Source organism: Drosophila ananassae, chromosome XL (assembly GCF_017639315.1).
Source record: "Drosophila ananassae strain 14024-0371.13 chromosome XL, ASM1763931v2, whole genome shotgun sequence".
In the NCBI taxonomy this organism is placed as follows: domain Eukaryota; kingdom Metazoa; phylum Arthropoda; class Insecta; order Diptera; family Drosophilidae; genus Drosophila; species Drosophila ananassae.
The window spans coordinates 10,272,137-10,295,889 of record NC_057931.1 but is presented as its reverse complement, the minus strand read 5'-3'; the positions used below and the strand labels follow the sequence as shown (position 1 = coordinate 10,295,889).

The 23,753-nt window shown below is 45.5% G+C and overlaps 1 protein-coding gene across 1 annotated transcript in view; it reads left to right on the top strand.

Annotated features, from left to right (window-relative positions):
- The window catches only part of LOC6504667, a 31,734-nt gene extending 8,629 nt beyond the window's left edge, over positions 1-23,105 (top strand). The window contains exons 3-9 of the mRNA XM_001966407.4: positions 7,613-7,685; positions 19,943-21,098; positions 21,158-21,333; positions 21,400-21,673; positions 21,746-22,040; positions 22,113-22,228; positions 22,299-23,105. Of these exons, the coding sequence (XP_001966443.3) occupies positions 19,949-21,098; positions 21,158-21,333; positions 21,400-21,673; positions 21,746-22,040; positions 22,113-22,228; positions 22,299-22,450 (2,163 nt within the window). The 5' untranslated portion in view covers positions 7,613-7,685; positions 19,943-19,948 and the 3' untranslated portion in view covers positions 22,451-23,105. The remainder of the gene's footprint in view (positions 1-7,612; positions 7,686-19,942; positions 21,099-21,157; positions 21,334-21,399; positions 21,674-21,745; positions 22,041-22,112; positions 22,229-22,298) is intronic.
- The last annotated feature ends 648 nt before the right edge of the window (positions 23,106-23,753 follow it).

Genomic DNA, 23,753 nt, shown 5'->3' with positions numbered 1-23,753 from the left:
TTGTTTGTGGTCAGCCGAGAGCGTTCTGTATTGATTCAGCTTGCCAATTATTGTGTAAATAAATTCCAAATTGCGTGCAACAACAAAAGTGTGGCTTGCTTCAAGTTGCTGCCTCTTGCCTCTTGCCGCTTGTTGCTTGTTGCCAAAGGCCATTCACATACATTTTTGTACTTTATGGGCAATTTCCAGAGCCGCAGTCAGGGCCCAAGAAGAGAACTCAGACCTGCGGCCCAGCAGCAAAGTGAAAAAAAGCAAAAAATCCAACTAAGTAACGGAGTCAACAAGTCTCCAACCTGGCAGGGGGATAATATGAAAAAAAAAAAAAAAAGAAACACAAAGCCCAGGCATTGTGGACTACAAATTGTCACACAATGTACCCCCTCTACCTCATTTTTTTTAAACTGAAACCCCCACCTCTGGGGGGAAAAGCTCTCAATGAGATAATCTCCGGCCTAATATGGACAACTCGGCGGCAGAGTAGCTGCCCCAGCTAGCCGAGCATGAAAGTAAAAGAAGGCGGTGGAAGACAGCAGCAGAAGACAGGAGAAATCCGTTGATGGGAGGCTGATAAGGCCAGATTATGAGAACGATTTTGATTTATGGCAGTCCCACAACACCAGCCGAGGGTTAAACGTACAGTTTCTACCAAAAAGAAAGCAGAAACCCCCCAGAAGACTGTTCTTCGACAGAGTTATAAATCATAAGAAACGCCTCACAGAACCTCAAAACAAAGGAATTGTTTCAGTTTTTTTGGTTATAGATCGAAAATGGAATAAAGAATCTCTACAACAGAGCCTCCTTTTATTTTTAATCGATAGACTAAACAAAAGCTTTCGATAGATTGTCGATAAGTTGGGTTAGAAACAAATGGGAGACTTGCCCTGAGAGGCTATCGATAAGTTGGGTTAGCCCCGAAATAGTAGGCTTTCTTGCAGAAGAATTGCAGAAGAGAGAAGAAAGAGTCAGGGGGGGGCGGAAGAACAGAAGAACAGAAGCAACGGTGGCTGGCAGCTTTCATTTGTTTGGCCAGTTTATGAAACGGAGTGGCTGCGGTGGCCGCTTTTATCCCCTTGGAGCTCCATCTCGGACTGCCAACTTCATCTTCGTTGCGAAAAAAGGCAACTGACTGACTGACTGACTGACTTGGCTGACTTGGCTGACAGAAGGAAAAAAGAAGGAAAAGCCAGGAGCAGACCAAAGCGGATCGGGGAGACATTCGATTAGCATTAAGAGCTGGAATGAAAACCAAAGCGAATCGCATCGGGAATAGACCAGAGGAGCCAGAGGATCTCCATTGCATTTGGACTGGAGTCGGGTGGAGTGGAGTGAAGGAGCCTGGACAAAGGCGAATGTTATGCAATTTCAGTTACTTAGGGCCCATCAGTCAATCAGCAAACAAGCCAACAACCCAACAAGCCAACAAAGCCAGCCAGCTAGTCCGACTGTCTGTCATCACTCTCTTCCTCCTCGATGGCGGCTTCTTCCTTTTTTCTTCCTCGAAAGACCCCGAACTTGACTCGCTTTTTCCAATCTCACTGGATTCGTTTTGGTCGAACATTTTGGCATTTATTCAAATAGGGTTGACAGTCTGTTTGGTTCTTCGTTTAATTGCCCAAACGGAAGATTCGAGACAGACGCTGTCTTTCACCGAAGAGAGACCTGACCCATTTCCGTCCAACAATTAGCCAGAAACCGAGTTCGGATTAATCCCCCAAATCAGATAAAGTCTTGAAGAAAGGCCTCTGGATAGTATGGACTCAGTTTGCACCAAATTTAGCAATTTAACCATAAACGAGGCACCAAATCGGCAACTCTGGGAGTCTCATTACTGGTCGGAAATCACTCCAAATGGAGGCTTCATTAAATATGAGAGAGAGAAATAATTGCAATTATTGAATATTTGCTCAATGGAGGAGTTAGAGGAGTTGGAGGTGCACACAGCGACCCGTCCAAATTCCCAAATGCGGCTAAAGGACATGGACATCATCATCTTTGGCTCCATCTATGGTGCTGCCCACGCTCGACTCAGCCATTTGGATTGGACTGCCTGGAGTTGGACTGGAGTAGGAGTGGAGTAAAGTGAAGTGGAGTGCAGTGGATTGGATAGAATAGGATAGGATAGGATTGGATTGGACCCAAAATACAAAAAAAAGAAAAGAAAACGAAGACTGGCAGAGAGAGACCCCAGCCCAGACCCAACATGGTCTAAGCATTTGCATTTTTCATCCACGCCGCCACTACACCGCCCTGGTCCGCCCTGTCCTGCCCTGCCCTGCCCTGCCTCGATTTGTGGCTTCTCAGTTTCAGTTTGTTTGTCAGACTCATTTGAATGCAGTTGCTATTTATGTTTTATGCTAAAGGGGCAGGCCAAGCCGACTCTTGCCTCTTGGTTTCTGGCCAAGAAAGATAACCGGTGACGGAGTTCAGCTTCGACTGGCACTTGGTCTTAAACTTGGACTTGGACTTGGACTTGGACTTGGACTTGGACGTGGACTTGGTCTGGGAGTCGGTGGCCCAAGCACTGTGAAACTCAAGAGTCAAGTTCAAAAGAGTTTAGGCCTAAAAGATATTATAGATAGTCTTCTATCTAGAAACAGACCTTTTCTCTCAGTGCCTCTTCTGTTCTAGTCTCTTATTTTTTTTTTGCCTCCTCCTGTTAAGGCAACGAGGCCAAAACGACGGTGACTTTTTAGTTTGATGTTGTTGGCCAAAGAAAAGGTACACTTCTTAACCCTACCACTCTCCCAATCTCCCAATCAGTGGGCAGCCTTAACCCTCTGTCGCCTTGGCCAGGCCATCTTTGGTCCAGTGGCCTTTTGCGGGTTAAGCCGACCAGCCAGCCAGCCAGCCAGCCAAGTGCTAACTGGGCTGATGGCTATGTAAATATGTGAAACCCTCCTCCTCCTCGGACCTCCTCCTCCTCGAGATCGGCCTCCAGGACTGGGGGCCTAAAAGTGTCGAAAGGCCCCGGGAAGAGGTCGCTTATTGAGTGATCCAAATGCCTCCATAAATCAAGCAAAAGGGATAGATTATGGTAGGGATGGTGGGGGTCTTAGGGGCTACATAGGAGGTGGGATGACAGAACACGATAAAGAAGGTGGAATGCAAATCCAGGAGAAGGAGGACTAGCCCTGAGCTGGGAACCATCTTCCACAAGGAATCTAAACAATTCCTGACCAGACTTTGTACTCTTTTTCTTGAACAATTTGTTGGGTATTTGGTCTTTCACTTTATTTAGCTTCCAGTCCATGGACTCCCCGATGAGAAGTTCCGTTCCGGCCTTGGCATTCCGTTCTAATTCCGTTTTAGCCATTGATTTTGCCGTTAGGCCAATTTGAAAGCAACGACAAAGAAATTTGTCTCAAATTTCTAACATGATTTCAAGCCAAGAGCCAAGAGCCAAGACTACTTCAACTTCAACTTCAACTTCAACTCCAATTGCAACTGCAACTGCAACTGTTCCATTTCCACGCTGTGCTGACCAACCCGATCATCATGATCATCTCCGGTAATGTGCCACATCATTATTATGATTGTGATTATTGTAAAAGTCATCACAAGCAGACCGCAACAGAAGAAAGAAATCGCAGCAGAAGACTACTATCAGAAGACTGTCTCCTGGAGGTCTCTTCGGGTTGCTACAATCCAAAGTGTGTCTGGAAATTTGGTTGAAATAATTCCAACAGATAGCTTCCTTTTATTTAAAATCAAAAAGCCAAGAGAGCTCTGTGGAATAAAGGCGACATGTGGCTGCCTCATTAAAGTGACTCCGGCCTGGGTTAATCAGGCAAATGCCACTGTCTTCGGAGACAGTCTTTGGACTCTAGTTACCAGTCTTTACGCTGCAGTCGCCAGTCTTCACTCTACAGTCTTCAGTCTTCAGTCAATCAGGAACATCAGAGACAACAGCTCCAAGTTAGCCAAATGCGCCGTTGTCTCCTTTTCTCCATGAAAACTCTCTCTCTTCCTCCCTGGCTCTTTCTCTTTCTTTCTCCGCGGGAGGGGGAAGGGGGCACCCTCTCCTGTTTGGGGCAGCAACACAAACCGGTCAAAATTAACCTACTTAAGAGTGGAGGCCAACTCCGATGACTTGGCCTGGCCAGCAGCTGCCGTCTTTGGTTTCGGGCCTCGGTCTCCGTCTCGGTTTTGGTCTCTGGCGAGAAGCCTTTCCTTCCATCTCCAAGCCACCAACCCAAACAACAAAAACTTACAATAAATTGTTTAAAACAGAAGAAAAACAAAAAAAAACAACAAATCTGCGGTACGTGCCATGTAAAATCAGATGAAGAGTGGCAGGAACCGGAGAGAAACAGGCCAATAAAGTGGGAGTGTGGGGGTAACATCCAAAAAGAAATAAAAACCAAAAACCCAAAAAAAAAAAAAAAGTCAAATGTCGCACGCGATGAAGAATCGCCCACAGACACGCCCACAAACCAAACAGGCTCTTCTATCTCCCAAGAATCTTACTCAAGTTTTTGGCCAAGTTTTTAGCCAACTTTCATTTATAATTCATTTTCCCTTAAATTACAAAAAAAAAAAGAAAAAGAGAAAAAAAGGAAAAAATTTAAATGAGTTTTCCTTCCAAAATGATTCTTTTGAGATTTCCGTGAAAAGCAAATGGGAAATTTTTCTTTTGAGACTCATTTCGAGGTTAACCGCAAAAAAGGAAAATTGAAAAGAAAAAAAAAAGGAGAAGAATCTTCGAGGTGGACTCGAGGGGGTGGGTGGAATATTCCAACCGCAATCAAAGTCAGCGGAAAACTTCATCAAGAACGCAGTCAGAGCGAGTTCGTGGGGAGGCGACACCAGCGGCGAATCCATTGGATATCCCCCCAGTATCCAGTATCCAGTCTCCAGTCTGCAACACCAACAATAGCACATCAGCAACATCATTGGCCAGAAGATCGGGCCTTGGGCCTACGGGCCAGCACTCCAGCCCAAAGACTGCCCAGTGAGCCAGGTTAATTGATTATCGCTGGCGTCGCCGGCAATTTTCCTCCTCCAGACCATCTCCCTCCTTGGTAGTTCAGGGAAAACACTTCCCAATGACAAGCGTCACGAGATCAAAGCATAAGAACCAAATTAGAAGCAACTGGCCATTGGCAGGCGATATCCTCCCAGGGCATGAACTCAGTACCTTATTTTATAGTTTCTTCAACTATTTTTCTTGCAGTGTTGCATGTGTGTGCTCTCTAGCCCTAACTCCGGGCTAGGCCTAGCTCTATTTATGACCCCCAAAAGATCACCCCCTCGTATAGCTCCTTGGGCAACTCATGTCGCTGCCGATGGTCTGTTGTAGTTGCCTAACAAGATTTGTGTTCCATTTTGCTGCCGCTTTTGGTAGCACCTTTTTGGCCAAGGAAGGTCTGGGGCCAGCTGGCCAGCTTCGTGTCTGATCTGCTCTGTGACAGCGCCAACATGAAGAGTAGGAGCAACTTGGCAACACCAAGAACCAAGAAGCAACAGCAACGAGGAGAAAATCAAGTGATTACTGTCTGGGATCACGAGTAATGAAACGTGACTCAAATCGCAGTTAAACACCCAAACCGGAGCCAATATATATACAGATATATGTATATAGAGAGTTGGGGCATATAGAATCCTATTCCAATCACACACGCAAACTCCAAACGCCAAACGCCAAACGAACGAGGTAAAACACGAGGCAACAACAATTAGAACAAGCCAAAACAACGATGCCAACAACGATCCCCAAACGGAGCCAAAGGAAAAGATCTCCGAACCGATCCCAAAGGAGGACCAAAGCAATGGAGGAGCCAGAAGAGCTAGAGCTGGTCCAGACTGAGGTCTAAGGCATCATCAATGTCCCGGTCATGTCAGCCATTTGGGTAATGTCGTCGCTGCTCGAATTTAATGGCTAAAAAGACAAAAAAACAGGCAACAGAAAACATCCAACACGGCAGCTAAAAAACACAAAGACATCCACCCCAGGGGAATTCGTTGATCTGGAGCAAGTAGGAGTCAGAGTCAGAGCTAGAGCTGAAGGAGGAGAGTCAGTAGGAGGTCCTTAGACCACATTCAGATGGTCTAACCCTGGCCAGATATTAGGTGTCTGATCGCTTTCTATTTATAGTTTTAAATGCCACAAGTCCAGGGTATTTTGTCTCAAAAAAAAGAGAGTCAGCAGCTCGAAGGACCAATTAAGTCTATCCGGCTCGAAGGACCCACTGTCCAAGTATCTTGGCATCTTTTTTTCAATTAGCGTTAAGAAAAAAAAATAATAATTATGGCAAGTACTTCCTGACCTCTCCTCTTGGCAGTCTCTTGGCAGTCTCTTGGCAGTCTTCTGGTGTCTTCCCAGTCTTGTATCCTGTTCCCTGCGATCTTTAGTGCCATGGCAATTACCTCTCGAGGAGATGGGGAGTTGGGGAGTTGGGTGTGCAATTGAATTGATTAGAATGGAATGGAACGAACCGTCTAACCATCCTTCTTGAGAACCAGCTGGCCATATCCATATCCATATCCGTTGTGTGTGACCATTAAATCTTCACAAGATTTGCATATGAGCTCTGCCCTGGGTCCAGTCTAGGGAGAACAAAAGAAGATCTCGCCCAGTCCACGAGGAGGAGGAGGAGGGGGCGGTCCAACAAATGTAAATCTTCTTATGTAGCCTCCTCTTGTAAGAGGATTCTTGAGGCCATTTTCCATTTGTGTGCTGCTCTGTTTACTCAACCAAAGATGACACTGCAAACACCAGAAAAAAGAGCAATCTGCATCTAGAAGATACAACGATGAGTATCTCAAAGGGGCCAGCCTGCCAGCCAGACTGCTCTGGGAATGCGACACGACTTGGTGTTTGAAATATTTCACTTTTGGCTAGCGCCCTGCCCACAAAAAACAAAAGACAATGGCCAGTTTGTGGTTCTAGACTTGGCCTTATGTCTTCTGGTCTTCTTGGTCTTCTTGGTCTTCTGTAGCCTTCTCTAGTCTTCTCTGGCCATTTCGGACACTTGGGTCTTCTGGCCCGGATAATACATGACATTAGACACAACACCAGCCAACAGCTTCAAAATGGAAAATTGCCATGCATAACATATTTTTTTTTGTCTTCTCTCTCTTTATTATAAAGATTTGCAAAAGTGGGAAAAAGATCTTGGCCCGAACCACAATTTATGCGGAGCGAACGCAATTCAGTTTCGGTTTTCTCTCCTCCCAGACCAATGTCTATTTTTTTCCCCCATTTTTTTTTGTTAAATATTTTAAACAACAATCGAAAATCGGGGGAGATGGATGAGCTGGTCTCTTACCGTTACAACTGTTTAGATATTGTTTGCAAAAAAAAAAAGGGGGGAATAATAAATAAAAAATGGTAGGAGATAAGTAGAAGGCTTCAAGCCAAGAAGAAATAGTTTCTTGATCCCTGGCTCGATTGCTGGCCAGGATTGATGGCCTTTTGGGGGATAATCTTAAACACAAAAGTGTAAATACTTGGGAGCATACCTTGTAGTTTACTTAATAAAGTATTTAAGGTGGGTCCTAATTTCTCTTCTCTTTTCTAATTTCTTTATTGTTTGCCAAAAAACAAAAGAAGAAAAAACATCCAATCGTACATACAAATTAATTCATTATTATTTTCGTCTTGTACTTTCAGATTCTCCGAAGAAACCGACTCGTAGAAAGATCGCTGAAGACCGTTAAGCAGAAATCGAAAGCAAATCAGCCAAGTAAGCAAAAATAAATAAAGAAAAAAGCCAAGATTTGTGTTGAAAAATTTCCACTTCGTTGAAAAGTTTTGCTTTCGCTGCGAGTTCATTTTTTTTAATTAGTTTTTTTTTTAGAGGTCTCTGTCTATTTTTTATGTTTTTTTTTTTTCTGGCATTCTATTCTTTTTTTTATGATTATTTTTGCCCAGCTTTTGATTGATTTATGATGTTTTTTTGCGTTTTGTGCGAAGCGTGAGGAGCGTTTGGACCATAAAATTGAAGAAAAAAAGAAGTTTGGAAGGAATATACGAAAAAGTTTCATGGGAAAATGTCTTAAAAAGGGGGCGGTGGGCGGAAGGTGGAGGGCTGTGGGCGGTGGGCGGTGGGCGGTAGAGGAGGCGGGGAGGTGAGGCCATTAGCAGCAACACGACTTGTGCCTCCTCCTCCGGCTCCTCCTCCGACCGAAGAGTTCTCGCTTTCACCGAAATTCAATTTATTTATTTGAATTCTCTGCATGTCGGGCACGTTTGCACGAATTTGTAAAAAAAAAATACAACAAAAAATTTAAGCTCTTTTTTTAACATTTATTTTATTTTTTTTTTGTAAAAAAGTTCAATAAAGTTTGTTGTTTTTTTTTTTTTGAGGAAAAAAAATCTCCTCCTGTGGGGCAGCTCCTGAACTGCACTCCACACATGTGTTGTAGCATATGCCACGATCCCGGCGACTCCTCCCCTTGCCACCTTGGGAAGATGTCCGACCAGGTCCAAGTCAGAGCCTGAGTGGCATGTGAATGAGGCAGTGGCAGAGTCGGAGGCAGAGTGCCTGGTCTGTGGGCCAGATTGTCTTAGGTCGTGCCAGCCAGCAATGTGAATAATAAATAAATATTTCTCTCTTCTTCTCTAGAGAAATGAAAAGTTCTCAAGCGACTACAGAAAGAAAAAACATTATTTTTTGACAAGGCACGTAGTGCCAGTGGCAGTTGGCAGTTGGAACTAAGGGGGTGGGAGATGGGAGGTCTAGTGAAGGTGCCTCGTGAATAATGAGTATTTTTTGGGTTAGGTCGCTCCACATTCAAGTGACAAAACACCGAAAGCCAAGTCGAAATAACAAAAAACACACAATAAAAAACGGCAAGAAAGGCTAAAGACAAGAAGTCGGAAAGTCGGCAAGTCGGAAAGCCAGAAAACTTCACTCGCCACCTCGGCAATTAGCCAAGAGGAGAAAAGGCCGGGAAACTAGGCCGGGAAAAGTAAAACGCTGACAGATTTAGATCAATGACATCGTGAAAAAAATATATAAATGAGTATTTAACCGACCCCATACCCCGAAAAAGGTATTTAAGTGTCTCTTAAATTTTAGTTATTGATACTAAAGTGAGTGAGAAGGCCGTAAAGGTGCCGTAAAGATTTATGATTGTTGGGCCATTAAACGAGTCTGAGAACTAGGCACCTACCCATAACCGATTAATTTCTTTGGCATAAATACCACAGATTCCATTCTCATCATTATGAATTACAAGATTACAAGCAGAAGCAGAAGCAGAAGCAGAAGCTGGTAAGAAAAAAACCAGGTTTAGATCGGAAGCCAAAGCGGGAATATAAGTCCAACTGGAACCGCAGAAACTCATTTGCGGCTGCACGAGGTGACAATTGATGCACTGAGAAAAAAAAAACACTAACCATTATGAGTTTAATCGAAACTGGTTTCGACTTCCTTCGCTCAAGAGTGTCCGCTCGAGAGTATCCAACTTTGGTCGAAAACGAATATCCGCCTGACCCACATCCAATTGCACGTTGATTTGCATGCCCCAGACTCTCTCTCCTCCGGTGGAGTCTCTGTCTAAGGTTGGATCAGAATCTTTTTCCCCAAAAAAAAAATAGGAAAAATAGGAATAGGAAAAACTGCAAGCAGAAAAAGAAACCAAAGCCACTGGCGACGTGTCTGTATGTTGGCCAGAACGTGGCCTACTTCGATGTTTCCATGCGACCGACCGCTTTCGGGCCATCATCTCCCACAGCTGCCACAGCTCTTTGGCGGAAGAGACGTCTCGGAGTAGTTGTTGCAGCTGGATCTGCAGCACACACTCGAGGTGATCACCGATCAGGCATCAGGCATCTGGCATCAGGCACAACGCACTTTCCCAATCGCACATCCCCCAAGCACTTCGACACCTGAATCAAGTGGCTCGCTCGGCTTTCGGAAAAGTTTCTCTCCACAGAGATGGGGCAAGAGATGGCAAGATCTCAGTCTCAGCCTTCAAATAGAAAGCATACCCTGTAGTTAACAAAGAATTCATAATAAAGATGGGCTATCTAGTCTAATTTGGCGATTTTCTGGCCGATGAATGACAACGAAAGTTGGCCAACAAGCTCAGATGGAGGGCCAGTGGAAAGGTCAATTACTGGCGAAACCGAAAGGGCAACGTGGGGCATCATTAGCACTCATCTCATGCCTGATGAGGGGTTTGCTCCGCCACTCTGGCAGTCTGCCACTCAGCCACTCAGCCACCATGCCCCATGGGGCAAGTCAAATCAAATAAGCCACGCACCGAGTGGGCAGAAATAGTCATTTTTTTTTTTTGTAAAATATTTTAACATATAACGAGCCGCAACTAAATCGACAAAATCGGCTAATGCGACAGACGTGGGGTCCATTGGGGCATAATGGCCAGGCTGCCATTGTTGGCATTCCAATGCGTTGGCTGTGATCTTGCCCCATGTTGCAGCGCCATTAGCATGCAACTAGGGGGAGGCACTTGAAGAAAAATATTCAAAAATAACATTTTTCTTACAAATAAACAAAAGACTTAGGCAGCGAACTTGATTCAATTTCTTATTATATTTTTAATTTATTAATTTTAAATTAGTTTATGGCTTAGTTAGAAACTAAAACCTTAACTTGTAGACTACTTTTTCTCAGTGTATTTGGGCCAAGATAGGGTAGAGCGAATTAAGCAAACAGTATTATCCGGACGATCATCTGGAGGGGATTGAGGGCCGGCTAATGACAGTACCTAGACACGCCCCCCCCAGCTCCGCCCCCTCCTTAGTCAGGTCCTCCATCCTCTCCCCCCTCTCTCTCTCTCCCCCTCTAAGTACGTGCGTTGTTTAATATTTTTTTTTAAATATTTTTTTTTCTGTAATAGTTTTGTGTTTCCTCCTTGGAGGGTTGCTCTTTCTGATGGAATCTCGAATGGCCTGTCGACCTCTTGCCATCTGCCTGCCAGTTTGAGGTTTCGAGCATTCAAATGGCTGGTCTTCTGGCTCTTCTGCTCTTCTGGCCACTCTGAGTCTATCGCTGTTCGCCGCTTCTGACTCTCCTAACCAGGTCAGCTAACGGCAAACGTCCGCAAGCTGTTAAAGCCAACTTAAGCAAATATCACTTCCCCTCCTGCACTGCCTATCTCCAAAGAATATATATATATAATTCTCTTTTTAAACCCGCATCTTCTCGTCTGGCTGACTTGTTTATCTTCTCTGGCACCTCTCTCCGCCCCCTATCCCCCCCTTCAGACGCACAAATTTGCATTCGACTTTCTTTCAATTTCAATTTGTTCGAGCATTTCATTGGAGGGGCTCTAATTGGTCCAATAATGGCACATAATTGTTGGAAAAATGTTGCCAATTTGGCCTAATCGCTTTGAACAGTTACCATCGGAACGGAATGGAACGGAACGGAATGAAATGAAATGAAACGGTAATCTTGTCATGAAGAAGTTTGTTGCCTAAGTCTTTTGTTTTTTTAGCCAAAAACTTTCTTCCAAAGTATTGTGGGTTTAAGGCCAACAAAATATTGGTAGTAAAGAGTAGTTATTCTTGGCCAAGAGCAAAGATTTCCTCCCGAAGGCCAGAAGGAAATGTTCAGATAAAAAGACAAACACTTGCCCCTTCGCATTAGAGTCAGTTGATCAGGTGAACGTCACGTAGACTTCCGCCTCTGCCACACCGCCCCCTGATGCGAAATCCCTGTGGCAGAAACTCTCTTGGCATGGCTTTAATTAAATGTTGTTCTTAAAATTGCACAAACTACAAAATGAGCCACAATGGGCCACTTAATGGAGCAGGAGGAGGAGGAGGAGGCGCATGTTGCTTTACATTTGCTTATCGGACTCTGGCCCTGGCCCTGGCCCGGGTTGTGGCAATTGGAGTTGTGGCAGACACAGCACATGTTGCAGCAAATTGGTCATCTTCATCTGCTGCCATTTGCCATTCCACTCGTGCCTCCTGGTTGCCCCATCTTGTTGCACAAACCAGGCGCATTCAATTATTTCCATGTCCTGATTGTCTTGTCGTGCGATGGTGCGAGTGCCAGTGCCAGTTTCGAGTGCGAGTTCTGCATTTAAAAATAGGCCGTCCGGTCCGCTCCGGTCTCTTGTCTTTTTTGCTCTTTAAATTGCAAATATTTTTAATGAGGCCTGCTGATTCTTATTCCAAGGATGTCTAGCGCCAGGTCCACACCCAAATGGGTTATCCAATATGCAGATGTTGTACGCTGCCTCTCGTCCAGTTGCAAGTTGCCAGAGTTGCAAGTATATAGTCCACAGAAGTAAAGTGTCAGGGCTGTTGTAATGAGCCATGTTCAAGTTTTGTGGCCAAGATAGATGGCTAAAAATACCAGCATGCCTGCAGGCAGATAGCCTCTGGCTCTGGCCTCTGTAGAGTCCACAGAACAGAGATGTCACACAACCACAAAGTGACGCCGATCACAATCTCGATTATGAGATGCCGCCTGACAGTTGCCTATCTCTTCCATTTTTTATTCATTATTCATTTAGTTTTAGTGATGGGAAGCAGACTGCAGACTTGGTCTGCATCGTTGTGTGAGAATTTATGATTTAATTTCGTTCTAATAACGTTCAAGGGCTTGCCACTTGAGAGTTTGTTGCCTCAGTCTTTTGTTTCGCAGGAGAAGCTAACTTTCTTTCTATCGGAATATTTCTGTCCTGGTCGTGAGAGGAAGTTATCTGAGGGGATTTGCGATCCCCTCGATCTGTGTGCCCTCTTAACTCTGACTGACTGACTGACTAACTGAGTGGCATGCCACTTGAGCCACAACCGGAGATCGCTGATCCTCAATGATGACTAGCATACCTTGATCTTGGCCACATTTTAGGGCCATTGCAATTGCAATTCCTATTTGCTGTTTGCTGTTTGCAGCAATTAATTGCTGAAACTTTGAAGCCTTCTTGCCTTGCCACCTCCTTGCCACCACCATGCCACCACCACCACCACCACTGTCATCATCATTTCTCCTTTATGGCGGCTTCGGCAAACTGATGTTGCTTCTCATAATTGCCATAAATCATGCAACGTTCTGGCCTGGCACTTGAAACTTGATGTTGAAGTTGAAGTTGAAGTTGAAGAAGTCGAGAGATGGAGATGGAGATGGGCGATGTGTTGGGCTGGGAGCTGCAGGTTGCATCTACAAGTTGCAAGTTGTAGAGTCTTCCGAAGAGAGTCTCGGCTTCAGACTCGGCTTGAACACATTCCGCGGCCTCAAATGCGCCTCTAATGACTCCTGTTCTTTGTTGCTTCTGCCCCAATCCTCTGCTCATCCTCAGAGTGCCTCCCTGCCCCCATGTGCCATGCCCCCTGCCGCTTGCTGTTGCCTCTTTGCCTGTGAACCCTTCGCCCCTCTAGCCAGACCCCAGTTTTTATCCCAATCCCCATTCTCTCGCCCATCGCCGCTTTGGCTAATGGCTTTTGTTGGCCAACTTCCGTGAAAAAGGCCAAGAACGAAGAGCCCCGATATCCCATCCTGCTTCCAAGAACCCAGTCTACTGAGCAAAAATTGTATTTAACTAAATTTAAGTTTAGTTTTTGGGTAAGAAAATTCTAATCCTCCTAAGATCCTAACCCCAAACCCTCTTAATAATCTAAAAAATATAGTACAACTCCTACTTATTTCTCTCCGTGTCTAAAATTTCCACTGACAATGAGCGATTGATGAGACAACTGCCGAAAAGCGAGGGACTCCAGTAGGGGGACGCATGCAGCTGCCCCTTCCTCCCATGGATACGCATCTGGAGCGTAAAAAAAATAAATAAAAAATAAAATAAAAATAAAAAACATTCAAAACATTTATGCCGTGGCAAGGAATTTATGAAATGTTTGGGTTTCTTTTTCGTTCTCGGCTGAATGTTGGACGTTCCAGCGCCTGACCAGGAGGCACAGAGCCACACCCGTTTGCTGGACCGCCCCTTCATCACATGCCCCTGCCACTGCCTCCTCATCCCCTCCTTTTAACCGTGTTGCATATCTTGTTGGTTGCATCGTCGATGGGGCAGCAGCAGCAGCACTTTCAAATAACTCTCTACATGCCCCATCTCCATCTCCCCCTCTCTGCATCCCATGTCCATGTATGTGTCTGCTCTGTTCTGTTCTGTTGCAACAACCTTGAGGCAGCTCCATGGAGGATATCGTTTCTGCCAACTTGTTATGCAATAAATTTCCGGTTCTAACCAAAAACAAAAAAATGGCTTAAAAAGAAAAGAGTACAAGAGTAGCTGTTGCAAGCAGGCTGCTAAACAGCTGCAACCATTTTTCACATGCATCAGAATAATGTAGCGCCTCCCCAGCCTCCTCCTTCTAGGCTCTGCTGTGCTCCTGCCGCCGCCCCTGCCTCCTTTTTTTTGTTGGTGGGAGCGGCACCTTTCTCTGGATTTCTGTTCTGGTTCTTGTTTCCAATTTTTTTTCATATTTTTTTTTTTACCAATTTTATGCCCTTTCTTAGGGGGTTTTTGGAGAAATATTTTATTATTTTATAAAATATTTTGTTTGATTTTTGTTTTAAGAAGAAGTCTTGTCTTGTTTTTTATTAAAAGTTAGAATTTTAAAAAATACTTACAGTTCTTTGTTGAAATTGTGTTGAAATATTAAATTTATTTAAATTTTAAAACAAAATCTTACCTTTTCTTAAATATTTAATTCTTAGAGCACTTCCCACTTCGTCAAACCAAAAAGAAGAGCCTATCTAGCCAACTTGCAACGCGATTTAGTTGCTTTTTTGTTGGAGTTTTTTGTGCAACATGCGGCTATCATATCGCAGATCGAATGTAGTACCCCCTTCTGGTGGCCTCTAAGTGGGTGTCAACGTGGTTAGATTCTGTAACGGTTCTTAATAGTACATGCATGGCCTAATAGATGGCGCCTGATGTGCCACCTGGACTACCTGCTCCAAATTAAAAGTATCTCTTTGGAGGCAATTTTCAAGCGTTCCATTTAATTTCAGCTGCCTATCTAGCTACCATTTTTTTTTCTATTTTTTTTTTAATTATAACTTTTAATATTTTTCGTTTGGAAGTCAGTCCAGTCCAGGCCAGGCTTATGGCCAGAATGCACGTCTTCTGACCACCACCTGAGAACTTGAGAAGAGTAGCCTGAGAACTGAGAACTGAGAAGAAAAGTGGCAAGTGGAGGGGGCAGCTGCCATTGTTCGATAGCAATTATTGCTGCTTCGCACTTCTATTACTTATAAAGAAAAAAAAAATATATATATAAAAAATAGGAAAAAATAGGAAAAAATGGGAAAAATGGTAAGAAGAAAAGCTAGAAAGAGGGGAGACACGCATGCCACATGGCAGGTGCTTCAACTTTTGGTCGTTTTGCTTTCAGCCATGTGTTGCACGTTGCACATTGCAAGTTGCAAGTTGCACATCTTTTAAGCCAAGCGATGATTGAAAATTACATAATTGCGAAATGCGGCAAAAGGTAGGCCTGGTGGTTTAAGGGAGCTGGGTCCAAGGGGCATGCCTCTTGCCACCTGAGCCAAGTGATTGAGGGCGCTCTGTCTCTGTCTCTGTCTCTGTCTCTTTCTCCAGACCCATAAGTCCATCTCCCTCCCGGCACTCGCGTGTTGTCACAAATTGCATGAAATTGAATGAAAAGGTTTCTCCTTTTCTGCCCATTTCCTTTTATTTTTTATTAAATTTTTTATGGAAACACTGATCGAGTGGACAAGCCAAACACTAAAAGGTTTATAAAAAAAAGAAATTACTGAAAACAGACATCCGCTGATTCTTGCAACAAGAAAAGCAAATTGAAATGGAGTCATGACTCTGAAAAGTAATTCTTTAATGGCTTATACTTGAAGGGTTTTAAGGGGGGGACTTATTATAATTAATTTTTGTTTTAAAATATAGCTTGGTGTTAAGTTTCAGGCTGATCTTCCAATTAAGTTCTGAGTTGGATGAGGTTGGAACCTAATCCCTAGAGATTTCTTAAGAGAATTGTCTAAAAACTGCAAGACTTTAAGGTGGGGGTTTATTATTATAGATTTTTGTCTCAAAATACACCTTGGTGTGAAGTTTCAGCCAGATCTTTCGATTATACTCAGAGTTACCTGAGGTTGGAACCTAAAATCTAGAAATTCTTGGAGATCTAAGAGATCTGCTCTAGAGGTTTTGTGTAAAATGCAACTAAACTTGAAGTAAAGACCTCTCATCCTATTTTTTCGTCCTATAATAACTAAAGTCTAATAACAGTCCCCTAAACCGCATATACCCCTTAAAAAAATCCTAGAAAAAGAACAGGGTACTCGAAAGAAGGCAAAAGAACCGCTTCGCTCATAACTCCTTTCCGCCAAGAGTGTTTGCATATTCACTTTGGCACCTCGGCACCTCGGCACTTTGGGGCCAAACAGTATTGAGACAGTGACTTGAAATGTGAATGTGATTGTGATTGGAACTGGGACTGGGACTGGGACTCAGTTCTTTGGCTCTTTAGATGTCCGTTTGTCCGGATCGGATCTTCTGATCTTGGTTACTGGATTATGATGGTGACTTGGACTGGAAAATCGTGGTTGGCAGCACTCCAGATGCTGCAAAGTGAATGGCAATGGGTTCTTCTACTCAGTGTCGTGTTGGACGGAGTTCGATCCACTCCGAATATGATGATGAGTTGCATTTGATTGACGGACAGGCAAATCGCATCGCATTTGGCATGACCAATTAGTCGGCACTTACCTGCTTCCTGGCCACAACCGACTAACTAACTAACTAACTAACTAATTGGTTATGGAAACTGAAAACTCTTCTTGCCTCTACGACTTTCACTTGGGATTCTCATTAAAAAAAAAAAGAAACAGATATGGAGGCTTGGAGTCTTCTTACGTTGACCTTTTCCCCTTCACTCTCTCTCTGTAATGATGTGATTCTTGTTTTGCTTTCTTCTGCGGCTTCTGCGATTCTTCTCTACGGAAGAACAGACTGCTTATGATGCAATTCTTCCGCCACTCTTTCGTTTCGTTTTGGGGCGTAATTAGAGGTAACAAGTTGGAATATGGAAGAGAGACTGGAAGGAAGATGTTGGCTAAGAAGTGAGCGTGCCTAATGATAACCTTTGTGGCCTAAACTCTCCTCTCCTCTCCTCACCACTCCGCCCTTCTTCTCCTTTCCCTTTTGGATTCAATACGATTCCATTCCGTACTCCCCATTTCCCCAGCGTAACTGCAAATTTTCATGATTACCGGGTTTGCCGGTTAACTCGAAAATCCAACTACGCGCCACTGGCCACTGACCACTGGCCACTGGCCACTGGCCAGAAGAATCAGGAGGGCAGGAGGGGTGGAGGTTTGGGCCAAACACGCCCCCCTCTCTGACCATTTGAGATGGTCAGCTGCTGATGATGAGAAGCTCTTGACCATCGATCTTGTATATAATTATTACCTGGACTAGGAACACAAAAAAAACACAAACACAGTTGGCATTGCACCTTCATTGGTGACCTTCCAATGAACCTTGAGAGTAGAGAACCCTTCTCTTCATCCTCCCTTGTAATTACAGTAGGCAAATCGCAGAAATAATGCTCTCAAATTAGAAATGGTCAAGGACGCTAAATGGCCAGCCTGGCCAGGGCCATCTTGGGGCCAAAAATAAACCCCACTCGGCTTCGGCTATAAATAACAAGATTCGTGAGCTGGCAATTCTTCCGAAGAATCTTCTTCGACAGCAACAGCAACAACAACTACAACAACAACAAAAGAATAAATAAAACAAGGAATAAGAGAAGAACAAGCCCAAAGTGACGTCAGTCCAGATGTCCAGAGCAATCTGGCCAAAAGGAGTGGTCGTCCGAAGCCCTTTTTATCTCCGACTTTGGATCGCTGGCCTTGTAATTGGCTTCTGTTCCAGGGATGGGAGGCCATCCTAGTCCTCGTTCTGATCCTGATCCTGATCCTGCCTCTTTTTGGCCAGGACATGTAGACTTCAACTAACGATCCAATCACGAGGACTGGAGATACCATCAGGAGTAGGGAATTCTTCAGGAAGAATTCTTAAAAGGTCAAAAGGAGGAGTTAGAACCTTAACCCCAGAAACCAGAGCAATATCATTTGCAACACAAGTTGCAAGTTGCTAGTTGCAAGTTGCTAGTTGCAAGTTGCTGGTGGCTAGTTGCCAGTTGCTAGTTTCTAGTTGCAGCTGTGCCGGCGACAATTTCAGTTTTTGGCTCCCGTTGAGTTGCTGTTGCAGCTTGTCGCTCTTGCTGTTGCTGTTGCAGTTGTTACTGTTGCAGTTGTTACTGTTGCAGTTGTTACTGTTGCAGTTGTTACTGTTGCAGTTGTTACTGTTGCAGTTGTTGCTGTCTTGGAACAAGCAACGTGCAGCAGGCATTCCGCTGTCTTTGCCACCTATTTCATACAGCATACAGTACATTTGTTGTCGCTGCTGTTGCAGTTGTCGCTGTCGATGTTGCTGTTGCTGTTGCTGTTGCTTCTATACCCCGATGTTGCTGATGTTGCTGATGTTACTGATGTTGCCCTGCAATCGGAGACGCAGAGAATTCGATGCCCGGGCTATCGTTTACCATTTCTGCTCTGCAACTCCAACACGGAAAGAAACCACAGATACTTCGATTCAAAAAACAAATCCTTAAGATGCAGATGTTAGGGAGTGTTTCTTGGACTGCATTCTGCAATCCCTGACTCTTTATTTTTGGCCATTTGCAGCTCGTGTCGGGCTGGTTTAATATCCCTCGTAATGGCCACGTTCCGGAGCTCCATAATCACAGGTGCCGAGGGGAGAGTACGGATCGCTGGATGCATGAAATAATTGCAATGGCAGAGGGACTCGGACTTGGACTTGGACTTGCCACTTGGACTTGCGACTTGCGACTTCTAGTTCCAGTTCGAAGTCAAGTTCTCTTCGAGTCGTTGTCGGACAATTTTCGCAAAACAAATTGAATTGAATATGTAAATATAATTGCTTCGGGGCCAGAACGGCTTGTCCTCCTCCACGAGGGGCACTGTTGGGCGTTTAAAAACCCATAAATTCGGACTTAAATGCCGGGGCCTCCTCTATGGGTAGGCGGATTGCCTCGAAATGGGAGCAACCACAAGGAGGAGGAGGAGGAGTTGGGGGAGAAAACATATATGGCATTAGCTTCCGCAAGAGCTAGACCATTTTGGACTTAGACCAGAGTCCAGACTTAGTCCAGAAATGAATGCAAATGCAATGCAGCTCAACAATCCATGACCCAAGATCCTCCGGCCATCTTTTCTCCGGCCATTCCGACTCGGAATAATTAACCAAATTGGTGTGCCATTTGATGAATAACTTACCCATTTGATTGCTATATTGGGTATCGGGGTATCGGGGTTATGGAATGAATATAATGACTCTCTCCATGCATAAGTAAGCGAGTGCGCCTGCCACCTGCCCAGGGTCGAGACTGGGCCGCAGAAACCAATTTTGCTGACCACAAGAATGCCAAAATCTTGTTCCCATCCCGAAGATTGGAATTGGAAATGGGAATGGGTAATGGGGAATGGGGAATGGGAATGGAGAGCGATGGGGAGCCGTTAGATTCTCCAACCGCAGATCAGTAGATTCCCCACTCCACTCTTTGGATAGCTCATTAAGTCGCCTGGTGGCTGACGTGGATGTGGGAAGATGTGTCCGATTTCTGAGCCAACGAACCTGGGCAGCTAGGAGAGTCCAGAGTCTGGTCTTTATTGGTTCGGTGGTTTGGTGGTTCGGTGGTTCGGTCGGTGCTTAGTTAAGCGTGTAATGGCCTGGGCCTGGGCCTGGGCCTGGGACAAGGGCGGAAGTGGCCACTACTGCAGATGGCAGACCGACAGAGCTGCCCCTCATCCAGGCCCCGATCTAATAGTTCTCGCTCCGCCGCCAAATGGAGGCTGTCAGCGGCAGTCGGGCAGTTAGAGAAGTGGAACGAAGTCGGAGTCGGAGTCGGAGCAAAGTGGTTGAGGAAGTAGCACTCATCATGGCCGCGAAATGGAAAGACTTGCCAGCTAACCTCCTCCTGATCTTGTTCTGCTTCCAGGTAGTAATGCAGTCAGCCGAAAGCAGTAGACACCGATCCACCCACACATTCCGCTTCAGCATGGGTCCTCTGATGATCCTGTCCGCCGCTCTGGTCCTGGTTGTGATCCTACCAGGTCAGGCCACCGCCCGGATGGCCTTCGAGAAGCTGACAGACTTCGACTTCCCCGGCAACACGTACTACAGCGTGAAGAACCTATCGCTCTACGAGTGCCAGGGATGGTGCCGCGAGGAGGCCGACTGCCAGGCGGCGGCCTTCAGCTTCGTGGTTAACCCACTGTCACCCTCCCAGGAGACGCACTGCCAGCTGCAGAACGACTCCTCGGCCGCCAATCCGTCGGCAGCACCCCAGAGGAGCGCCAACATGTACTACATGGTGAAGCTGCAGCTGCGCAGCGAGAACGTCTGCCACCGTCCGTGGAGCTTCGAGCGAGTGCCCAACAAGGTTATCCGCGGATTGGACAACGCCCTCATCTACACCAGCACCAAGGAGGCCTGCCTCTCCGCCTGCCTCAACGAGAAGCGCTTCGTCTGCCGCTCCGTCGAGTACGATTACAACAACATGAAGTGCGTCCTCAGCGACTCGGATCGCCGCAGCTCCGGCCAGTTCGTCCAGCTGGTGGACGCCCAGGGCACCGACTACTTTGAGAATCTCTGCCTGAAACCGGCCCAGGCCTGCAAGAACAATCGCTCCTTCGGCAATGCCCAGCGTATGGGCGTCTCCGAGGAGAAGGTGGCCCAGTATGTCGGCCTCCACTACTACACCGACAAGGAGCTCCAGGTTACCTCCGAGTCCGCCTGCCGTCTGGCTTGTGAAATCGAGTCCGAGTTCCTGTGCCGCTCCTTCCTGTATCTGGGCCAGCCCCAGGGTGCTCAGTACAACTGCCGGCTGTACCATCTGGACCACAAGACCCTGCCCGACGGCCCCTCCACCTACTTGAACCACGAGCGCCCCCTGATCGACCATGGCGAGCCCATCGGCCAGTACTTCGAGAACCAGTGCGAGAAGGCACCTGGCTCGGGACCTGGCTCCCCGCCCGGCACCCTGGACAAGATCGACACCCTGCCCGTCAGCCTGGACACCATCGAGGACCCCAACCTGACCAACCTGACCCGCAACGACGTCAACTGCGACAAGACCGGCACCTGCTATGATGGTGGGTTTCCACTTCCTTTTGATTTTGAGTTTTGTTACCCATCCTGTTGTCCTTTTTAGTCTCCGTTCACTGCAAGGACACCAGGATCGCCGTCCAGGTGCGCACCAACAAGCCCTTCAACGGACGCATCTACGCTCTGGGACGCTCGGAGACCTGCAACATCGATGTCATCAACTCGGACGCCTTCCGCTTGGACCTGACCATGGCCGGACAGGATTGCAACACTCAGAGTGTGGTGAGTGGAGTGTCATAGCCCAATCCTGGCTAGTATCTTACTTATTCCTGCTTCTTGTCCGTCCAGACCGGAGTCTACTCCAACACAGTGGTTCTGCAGCACCACAGCGTCGTCATGACCAAGGCCGACAAGATCTACAAGGTCAAGTGCACCTACGACATGAGCTCCAAGAACATCACCTTCGGCATGATGCCCATCCGCGATCCCGAGATGATCCACATCAACTCCTCGCCGGAGGCCCCGCCACCAAGGATCCGCATCCTGGACACCCGCCAGCGCGAAGTGGAAACTGTTCGTATTGGCGACCGTCTCAACTTCCGCATCGAGATCCCCGAAGACAGTGAGTATTTCTGGTCAGGACTCTACCTCTCTGGAATCCTCTTCTACAGCTATCCTTTCATTTTATTATTAGCTCCGTATGGAATCTTTGCCCGCTCCTGCGTCGCTATGGCCAAGGATGCCCGCACCAGCTTCAAGATCATCGACGACGACGGCTGCCCCACCGATCCCACCATCTTCCCGGGCTTCACCGCCGACGGCAATGCCCTGCAGTCGACGTACGAGGCCTTCCGCTTCACGGAGAGCTATGGGGTTATCTTCCAGTGCAATGTCAAGTACTGTCTGGGTCCTTGCGAGCCGGCTGTTTGCGAGTGGAATATGGAGTCCTTCGAATCTCTGGGCAGGAGGCGTCGTCGTTCTATCGAAAGGTGAGTTCTTAATCTCTTAATCCCATCTTGGTCTTGATCCTGACTGTTCCACTTCCCATTCCGTTTCTCCAGCAATGAGACCAAGAGCGAGGACGACATGAACATCTCGCAGGAGATCCTGGTTCTGGACTTTGGCGATGAGAAGCGCGAGTTCTTCAAGGCCGATCCCAGCACGGACTTTGCCAAAGGTAAGATCATAAAGATCTCTTGGCTATTGAAATCAGTGGTGACTGTACTTTTGTTCCATTCCATTTACAGACAAGACTGTCACCATCATCGAGCCGTGTCCCACGAAGACATCGGTCCTGGCCCTGGCCGTCACCTGTGCTCTGATGATCCTGCTCTACATCTCCACCTTGTTCTGCTACTACATGAAAAAGTGGATGCAGCCCCACAAGATCGTAGCATAAGGCGCCAAGGACGTGAGCCTGCGGAATGCGGAACGAGTGGAATGAAACACAGCTGCTAAGGAAGAAGAAGCTGTGGAAATCAAAACAACAAAAAAAAGAAAGAAAAGAAAACAAAAAGAAAATACACAACAAAATTGTCACTCTCACACACATAAGCTCTCTCTCTCACACACACACACTCACATAGACAAGAAAACAGGACACACATCCACACACACACACATGCACACATAACTGTTCATGTCTATATCTTTGTCTCGCTCTTGCCCAGGCAGGCTTAGCCACTCCCACACCACACAGACACTATCTGCTGACAACCGTATAATTTTTTGTTTTTTTTTTTTTAAATGATATATATATAAATTAATAACTTAATATACAATTTATTTATTTATATTTATTTAGACTTAGAGCGTGAGATACAAATTTCCCCACAAAAAAAGAAAACAAAAACAAAAAGAAAAGAAAAAAAAAAAAGAGAATTTTTCAACACTAACACGAAGAAAGTGCACACTTCACTTATACGAAAGATAAGGAAAAGGAGCAAAGAAAAGAAAAGAATTAAAAAGAAAAGATGCGAGCGCGTACTTTCTATAAAGTTACGAAAGGGTATAACGGAATTGGAACATCGTCCAGACGGAGAGAGAGCGATCAAGAGAGAGAGAGAAAGCGAACGAGAGTGGGAGGGAGAGAAGAAGGCAGGCGATGGAACAGAACCCTTTTGTAACTTCTATAGAGACTGCAGCCGCACACACTCGCACTAACACACACTCACACACACACACCATCCCCCACTCACACTCACCTATTTCCACACTCATTCACACACACACTAGAAGACACACTAGCCAACACACTAGCCGACACACTCACACGCACTCACATTTATTTAATTGTAAAAGGACGCAATAAACCGCAAAAATGAGCAATCGAAAATAAATAAAAAACGGAACTAAGGATACTGATCGTAGCAGATGACAAGACAAGTAATTTCATCGAGGTGATTCTATGAAATTGTGCTTAATTGTATTGCATTTATTTAATTTAAATTTATTTATGATAATAAAGAACGATAATGAAAAAAATGCAAGTTTTTTTTTCACTCAAACTGTAAAAGAAATCAATATCCGGTACTTGGCTGTGAGAAATAATTAAAATATAAAGTATTGCCTACTTTTTGGGGTCAAAAATATCCGTTACTTTTCTGTGAAAATAAAGTATGGCCTAATTTTTGGGGTAAAATTATAAGAAATCATAGTTTTCTCATTCCTTAAAGGATTATCTATTTCAAAATCAATTCTCG